The 8625-nt window shown below is 33.6% G+C and overlaps 1 protein-coding gene across 1 annotated transcript; it reads left to right on the top strand.

Annotated features, from left to right (window-relative positions):
* The first annotated feature begins 3913 nt into the window (after window positions 1-3913).
* On the top strand, window positions 3914-8580 carry LOC126714474 (nudix hydrolase 13, mitochondrial). The gene is made up of 8 exons (XM_050414635.1): window positions 3914-4211; window positions 4308-4381; window positions 4506-4609; window positions 6056-6170; window positions 6258-6341; window positions 7492-7641; window positions 7817-8027; window positions 8140-8580. Exons 3-8 carry the CDS (start codon window positions 4527-4529, stop codon window positions 8208-8210), a joined length of 714 nt encoding a protein of 237 aa, XP_050270592.1. The 5' UTR covers window positions 3914-4211; window positions 4308-4381; window positions 4506-4526; the 3' UTR covers window positions 8211-8580.
* The last annotated feature ends 45 nt before the right edge of the window (window positions 8581-8625 follow it).

Here is an 8625-nt window from a genome sequence, read left to right as displayed (position 1 = left end):
GAGCTTGAAGGGTCGACCATGGAGGTCCGATGGAGGAGCTCGCCGTTGAGGAGGAGGAGCTTGTCGCTAAGGTGGTGTCAATGATTGAAGGTGATCGGATGTAAATGTGTCTATTGATAATCCCCTCAATGTGCTTGAGACCACTCGTGTTGACAACATGAACCAAATCAAGAAGTTATCTCCAAAGTTTGCTAGTTTAGTCGATTATGTTGGTGTTCATAGTAAATCAAGTAAACTAGATAAGATCAAACCTGATTGTAGTGAAGGAGAGAGTTAAAGTGTGTCAACTAGTAGTTCAAGTTTGGGCAATAGTCACTCACAAGGGGATTCAAATGCGGTGTCTTCTGATTTTGGGGTAGAACTCTTGACTCCATTGGGTTAATAAGTGATTCCCCAGATAATTCTGCTCTATCCAATTCTAATGGATCCAACAAGAGTAAATTATCTGATTCTGGATTTGCCTTACATTTTTCATTCAATTTTTTTGAAAGCACTTCTCCTTTGCATTCACAAGGTGTTGAGATAAAAGGCACTGTATCAAATGATGCTCTTAAAGGTGCTTTGAGGATTCCTAAGCATGTTGATAGAGCAGCTTTATCAAAAAACATTAGTGTTCATTCTCCAAAGGGCCAGAACTTTGTATCCTTGAACAGTGAAGGGTCTAGTCGAAACCCTAGCTTTTTTATTCTTGTTATATTTGTTTTTGCCTAAAAATGTGTTTTTCTAACGGCAAACGGAGAGGTAGGTTATGGAAGGCTAACAGAAGTTATCTCAAGTAGGCAAAGTGTAAGTTTTAAACCACGGGTAGGCAAAGTGAAAATGGACCATACCACAAGTGGGTTTATTGTAATTATTTTTTATTTTTTTAACTTCCATTATATTCTTTAACCCGATTTATAATTTTCAACTATACTATCAATTTATTCTATCAACGCCTTAATTTGAGAGAATGGTTGCTGTAATAATAGAGAAATTATTGCATTGTTAAGTTATGCTTGCTCTCCTCTCTCTCTCTCTCTCTCTCTCTCTATATATATATATATATATCTAACAGGCTACAAGATCCTACAACCAATGATCATGTGTCACCATTTGACAAGATTTGGAATATAGGATAGGGAGAGGATTGTAATAGTTGAAAGAAAGAAGAGGAGGGGGGATTGATGTATGTGTGTGTTATGGAATTTACTCAAGTGAAATGACTGAGTAGTATAACTATAAAATAATTGATTAATTTCTCTCTTTTAAACATTGCATTTAACACCAAAATCTTGCAATTTTAACTAAGATCATTTCCACCAGTTCTTTAAAAAAAAAAATGCATTTTGCATTGTAAAAAATCACTTTATCTATTTTACATAACTATTTTTACAATACACCTTACATCTGATTTTTTATTTTATAATATGTCCCATTAAAATAATCTATTTTTCTATCCATACCAACAACAACAACTAAACCCACCACTCCTACTCACGGCCAAACCCATTGCCACCGTTGCCACCAAAACTAAACCCAACCCCAACCCAGCAACACCCATCCCAATGACCAATGATGCTAACAACCACCAACAGCAGATCAAACAGCCACAACAACCTAGTTACAACAACCACCAACAACTACAATAACCCAATCGTGGCAACCATTAACAATTCCAACAACAACGATGACCACCACATGGCCAACAAACCTTACAAGGCTAGATCAATGGTAAGAGTGTGCATAGGTCGGGTTGGACCAAGTTGAGGAGTTTCTTCAATCCAACTCACCATGGGTTGGACATTTTTTGTTTTTTAATTTTTAATTGAGCATTAGAACAACACCAATACAAATATGAACAAATTTATAATCTAATAAACTTGAACATAGTATCAAACCAACACATAATATTTTTTTAGTGCTTCAAAGTTAGTAGGATATCATATAGTTCTATCCCAACTTAGTTGATAAATATAAGGGTAAATAATAAAATTATATAATATATTTTTTAAATATATATTAAATATAGGTGGATTCGTGAATCTGCTATCCCGCACCTAACCCGACCCACTGTAATTTTTTTTTTTTTTTTTTTTTGATAATCCAATCCAACCCACAAACCCCTAAAAGCCGACTTAACTTGGCAGGTTGGGTTGGATTAGATCAATTTTGACGGATCGATATATTTTAAAAATATATTATATAATTTTATTATTTACCCTTATATTTATCAACTGAGTTGGGATAGAATTAAATGATATCCTACTAACTTTGAAGCACTAATAAAATAATTTGTGTTGATTTGATGCTATGCTCAAATTTATTAGATTATAAATATGTTTATATTTGTATTGGTGCTGTTCTTGACATGCCTGAAGTTAAAAGGTTTGTTGGTAAACCTAATCTCATTACCTTTACAAAACACTGGTATTGTGTGTGTGTACAAGGTCATTATGAAAAAAAAAATGATACTGTAGCAATGTGAAAATTTTGTACAATGGTGCATCGTGATATGTAATGGTGATTTTTCCCTCTTTTACTAAAATCGTTATTTATTTTGCATTTCATTTGTTTTTAAAGGACAATGAGAATGTTCTAACCCGCTTGGCACGCTCACATTGGACACTTTAATGAGCTTCACCTATGAGATATATATATTTTTTTTGAAAAGCTTCACCTATGAGATATGCATGTGGATAACAAAATCTTGCAATATTAACCCTCCAACTTAGTATATATGCTCACATTGGACACTAATACCTGTTTGGCATACCATTTGGAAACTTTAATTTTTCAAAGTAAAACTTTTTATTTCCACCAAAAAAAAAAGTAAAACTTTTTAAACTTCATCTTCTTCTTTTTTTAATTCATAGCTTTTGAAACCACATACTTTTAAAATGATGAAAAACAAAAATCTATATCATAGAATCCCTTATCGAGCTTCACGTATTAAATATACATTTAAATATATATATTTAAAATATGAAGTTTTAAAATACTTGCAAACTTAAATATGAAGTTTTAAAATATATATATATATATATATATATATATATATATATTCACACATGATCTTCCATTATACATATTCTATATATATATATATATATATATATATTCACACATGATCTTCCATTATACATATTCTTCTAATTTTAAAAGTACATGCAAGTTTTAAGTAAGTTATTATTGAAATAAATAAATAAATAAAAATGATTAATGATAACAACCACAATAATAGTAGTACGTATTAGACTATTAGTAATGCAGACTTTCTTGGAAAGCATCCAAATGCATTAGTACTAAAATTAATGATAGAGAAAGAAATTTAAAAGAAAAAATAATCAAAGAATCCAACCACTAAGATACACCCATAAGGTTGACTTCGTTCAAAACCCATCGGCCATTGGGCCTCGAGGCAGGCCGGTGCATGGTTCCGCACCTCCACACGTCACAAGGGGGGTTTCTATTATAAAAAATAAAGTTTAGTATTTTTTTTTTTTAATTTTTTGTCCTATAATAGCTCTTCTTGTGCATCAACAAAATTTCATAATTAAAAAAAAAAGTATGAACCTACCATAAATCATCATAAGATAAAATAAAAATTACCATTCATATGACTCAAAATTAAAACATTTATTAAAATATTATGAGATTTTGATGTAGAAAAAACTATTCTCTTCTAAAAACAAAACACTTTAAATTAAATAAAATAATCATTAACAATTATTAACTAAAAATGTTCAGTTAATATATTTTTATAAAATATTTATTAATAGACTATTTTAATAATTTTTTTATATAATTTTAATATAAAATATAAATTTTTTTTCAAAAAATCAAACTGAAAAAGGAGGTTTAAAACTTTCCAAAAATATTTCTTAAACTACTATTTGTATGAGTCGTTAACTTTTTAACCCTTTACATGATAAATGGATGCCGTTGCTTTGAGTTCTGGCCCCGCTGAAATCTCTCCCCTCTCTGTTTCTGTGGAACGCAGGCAGTTCTGTTTCCCTCCTCCTCCTCCTTCTTCTTCTTCTTCTTCTTCTTCTTCTTCTTCTTGATCTCTCTCATAACAAAAGAGGTTTTGCACAAAATATAGCGTTGAAGTTAAAGAAGACAGAGAAAGAAATTAACAGAGCTGAGCATGAAAAGTTTAATAATGTTTTAAAAGCTTGTCAGTTCTGGACCCTTTATTTATTGCTAGTCCACCAATCGGAGTCTTTCTATTGGTTAGTATTTTTTTATATACATAAATACGGTAGTTTGTCTGTGACTCACAGTATTTAAAGCTTCAACAGCTGCTTCTTCTTGTTCTTCTTGTTCAGTTACTTACATGCATGGTTGAGAAGGAAGCTGCCTCTTCTGTTTCTCTCAACTTCAAAGTTTAACCTCACCTCACGTGGGTATTCAACGCTATTCTTTTCTCCTTTTTCTGTTTCTGAAACCTTTGTCTCTCTGGTTTTACTTATGTGGGTTGGAGTTTGGTTTTTTTTTTGACTTTTGTGTACTTGGGTGTTTTTAAGGTTTACTTTGTGTAACACATCATGGCCTCTGACATGGCCTCCGAGCCCGCACGAACAGGTCGACTTCGGCAACGTTATGAAGGCAATTATCGACTAGTTTCTGGGTAAGACTTCTCTTTCACACACCAAGCTTTGATTTTGCCTAGTCTTCCTTCTTGGGTTGTTGACATTCTTCGTTTTATCACTTTAGCAGTAAAATTTGGGATATTTTGTTTGCCTCTACTGCTTAAATTTTTTAAAATTTTCATTGATTGGAATATAAAGCAATCTTGGCGTGAACCAAAACAAAACAACAGCATGTTTTTATATATGAAGGAGCAGTAGCAGGAGCATCTAGATTTCTAGAAGATAATTGGTGTTTTTGATGTTAGAAATTGCATTCTAATTCATACACTTACCCATCAAAGTAATCCTACCAAAGTGGGCCTCGTCATTGACTTAAAAAGACGTAAATTTTTACGATTTGCGTGATACATCTTGTCTTATTCATGGTATTTGTTAGTATTTTAATTACTTATTTTTATTGTGTATTTATTAGTATTTAATTATGATATTAAGGGTTACATCATTGTTACGGACTTTTCTTTAACAGAAAAAGACAAGTTTTGGATGTGGATTTTTAATATATTAACCGCTTCAGAGTTTTATTTATCCTAATTGGAGTAAATGTTGACGGTGGACCATGACTCAAAGGTCCAAATTAACACTCTGATAGAGTAACAGGAACAATTTTAAATCGTAACTTTAAGTTTCTAATTGTGATGAGGCCCAATGTCATCTCTTTTTCTGTGGGCTACATATTCAAACTCTCCACTATTCAGAAAATCTGAGGGCTGAGATTAGGCTCTGGTTGTGGTAGGCCTAAGGCCTTCTTTCTGAATTGTTTGCTTTGAATTGAAACATTGCAGAAACCGGTCTTATAACACAAATAAAGATGGGAGGAAAAACAGAAAGAGAAATTAATATGAAAATGGCTGTGAATAAATTCAACAAGATTAAGAGGGATAATGGCAGCATATTGTCAAACTCTCATGTATGCAGAAGTAACATGTAAAATGATTTCACTAATCAAATTAATCACAGCAAGATGATGTGAGTTTAACAGATGATTACTTGGCCTCTGATTTAAAGATTGAAAATGTGATAGCTTGTATGTTCATGAAATGAGTGGAAGCTAATTTATATTGCAACTAGGATTTTGAAGTGCAACAGAACACAATATGGATTGTTTTCTTTTTCATGGCAGTTCGTGTCAATTCACTAGAAGGAACTTGTGCCAAATTTTTTCTCAAGAATGAACTAGCATTAGTTTTCAGTCTTGCTATTGTGGGCTTTTAATCTCTCTTCAAGAACCCTACTCTTTTATTATTACTTATATACTTTTTAAGCATTGGATTCAGAGTCTCCCTAAGAAAAACCTTTGAAGCCAAGTTCTTCAACCATTTTATGCGCTTAATGCAACCATAGATGTTATGAAAGTTGATTTCTCTGAATGATTTTAAGCACCAGGGTTTATTTACAGTTGCTTACTCATGAAACGCATACAACAGGTGTATTCCTTACAGGGTGTCAAAAGAAGAAAATGAGCACAGTGGTGAGAAGGAAGATGGTATAGAAGTTCTCATGGTTTCATCTCCAAATCGTGATGACCTAGTTTTTCCAAAGGTACATTCGCTTTCTTCATTGTTATACTGTTGTCTGCATGAAATCATGCTTTCTTATATTCTAAATGTTGCCTTGCTCTGTTGTCAGGGTGGATGGGAGGATGATGAGACAAAAGAAGAAGCTGCTTGCCGTGAGGCCTTCGAGGAAGCAGGAGTTAAAGGGAAACTTAAAGTAGGTTCCCTGAATTAAAGTATTAGCTTTTTTATGAAATGCTTGTTTGTTATTAAATATAGCAGAATTGGGAAATTCTTTAATTGGACAAATTGGATAAACTTTCCAAAGTTTGTGTTCTGTGTAGACATGCCATAGCTTCCATCATATAGCTAAGCTATAGAAATAACATGTCCTTGCACTGCTAAGAAAAAGCTTTATATTCCAGACAATATTTGAGATTGCAAAGTATCTAGAGGCAGAGTATAATGAAAGACAATCATCAGATTTCTATGGTGCTCTTGTTCATTGAAAAGTTCTTGGTGCATCTCCAGGTTTAGGTATAGTTCTTCCAATGATGGTAGTACCAAGTATTTCTTGGCAAGCTCTAATATGATCGGATGTAAAAGTAAGCATCTCTTGTAAAATATGAGAAACACCAAACCCCTCTGGAGACCAAAGCTCCATTTCTCCTACCCGCTGTCCTCCTTGCTTAGTCCTTCCTCTATGGGGTTGTTGTGTAAGAAGTGCACAATGTCTGCCGGAACGTATTGAAATGCAATAAGCAATTGCATGTATGCTTTGATTGGAATTTTACATTAGTGGTCATGCACTTTGAGTTTCATGTATGTTGGCTTGCCCTTCGTATAATTAACAATTTGGTACCCAAAAGTTTCTGGATAATTTTAGACTATCAAGCTGGAGTTCATTTAAGGCTCCAGTAGTTAGAATATTTGCACTCCTTTTAGTTGGGTATAAACATTATCCTTGGTTAAAGCCACAACCAAGATTTTGTAGGCATTTGATACAAACTCTTTTCTATTGCCTGCTTCCATAAGTTGTTGTTGTTGTTGCTGCTATTATAAAACATATTCTTTAAACAGAGGGAAGGTCAAGCATGTGAGTACGAATAACCCCTTGTAGTTTGATTTCTTCTGATAAAAACATCAGATACTTATAAATGCTTGATAAATGTGAGATCATGTGTTGGTACTGCCTATCAAGAAGTAATAGAAATTAGAAACCATTATCCCAATATTATCTTCTCTAATAGCTGTTGTTATCAATTGTTTGTCACACGATTGTTTTCTCTTGAGATTTTGATAATGGAGATGTCAAGCTATCCGGCAATATGGTTCTTAATTAATCATTTGACTTTCCCTATGTTTAGGAAAAACCCCTGGGAGAGTGGGTGTTCAGAAGCAAAAGCAAACAGGACATTTGCAGCCTGGAAGGAGGCTGCAAAGGATACATGTTTGCATTAGAGGTCACTGAGGAGCATGACACATGGCCAGAGAGGGAAAATCGTGATAGAAAATGGGTAATTATGCTTAGAATTTTTTTTTTTTGGAATCCTCTAGATCACGTTGAACTAATTCACCAGTATTTTTGGTACTTCCTATTGCATGCTGCAGGAATGATAAACAATGTTTTGATTAAACATGATATATTGCCAGTTCAATATTTAACTATGACATGTTTTGTTGCCTCTACAGCTAAAAATTAAAGAGGCATTTAGACTCTGCCGGTATGAATGGATGCGTGAGGCATTGGAGGAGTTTCTTAGAGTTATGGCAGAGGACCAGAAAATCCAGATGTCAGAAGAGATAGGGGAAACTCCTTCCGCACCAGTGTCAAATGTCATGGCAGACTGTCAAATTATTTCATCAAGCTGCTATGTAAATTCCTCTAGTAGCCAACACCATGGTATGAATGCTATTAGTTCATTCCATCTTGGATATGCCTCTCAAGAGGTTACCATTGACACGAGTTTTTGACGTATTGCTGAGTTCAGTCTCTACCTTTATAAATTGTGCAGTAGGTTGCTACAATGAATCAATAGCGTCCAGCAACTTCTTCAAATTGGAGATAGGTCAAACTGCGAAATGATAGACTTGTTTTCTCACTCCTTTCTAGAATGTTTAAATGTAACCATCTACATTTCATCTTAATTGACTGTTGAAGTTTTAAATTTTTGTTCTTAGAAACAAAATTGTGTAATCTATGATGGTTGATGTTTCAAATCTTCCTCTTCTCGAAGATTTGTACAACATCACAATATTCCTGATCAAGCTAAGAAAGCTGACTTACATCCTTAAAGACTAGTTTGTAATGATCATCAACAAGTTAGCTATCCATCAAGAAGCCTTATGTGAGCAACGTACCTAAAAATTTGGTCATCTATTAGTGTATTTTTGGTAAGGCTCCCTTTTTTACTCTGAATAAAAGGCCCAAAGGTATGTGACATTACTTGTTCCAATATTCAGTGAGTCGTGAAGAAAACCTGGCTCTTGCTGGGCTTAAC

The sequence above is a fragment of the Quercus robur genome, chromosome 2 (assembly GCF_932294415.1).
Source record: "Quercus robur chromosome 2, dhQueRobu3.1, whole genome shotgun sequence".
Lineage (NCBI taxonomy): Eukaryota > Viridiplantae > Streptophyta > Magnoliopsida > Fagales > Fagaceae > Quercus > Quercus robur.
Note: the sequence above shows the minus strand (reverse complement) of the source record. Positions and strands in the feature narration are given on the sequence as shown.

Excerpts from the sequence above, each read along its gene's own strand:
- LOC126714474 (XM_050414635.1), top strand. The coding sequence starts at position 4,527 with ATGGCCTCTGACATGGCCTCCGAGCCCGCACGAACAGGTCGACTTCGG. Across the intron at positions 6,342-7,491 it reads GAGTTAAAGGGAAACTTAAA|GAAAAACCCCTGGGAGAGTG; the intron begins GTAGGTTCCCTG and ends CCCTATGTTTAG. Across the intron at positions 8,028-8,139 it reads CTCTAGTAGCCAACACCATG|TAGGTTGCTACAATGAATCA; the intron begins GTATGAATGCTA and ends TAAATTGTGCAG.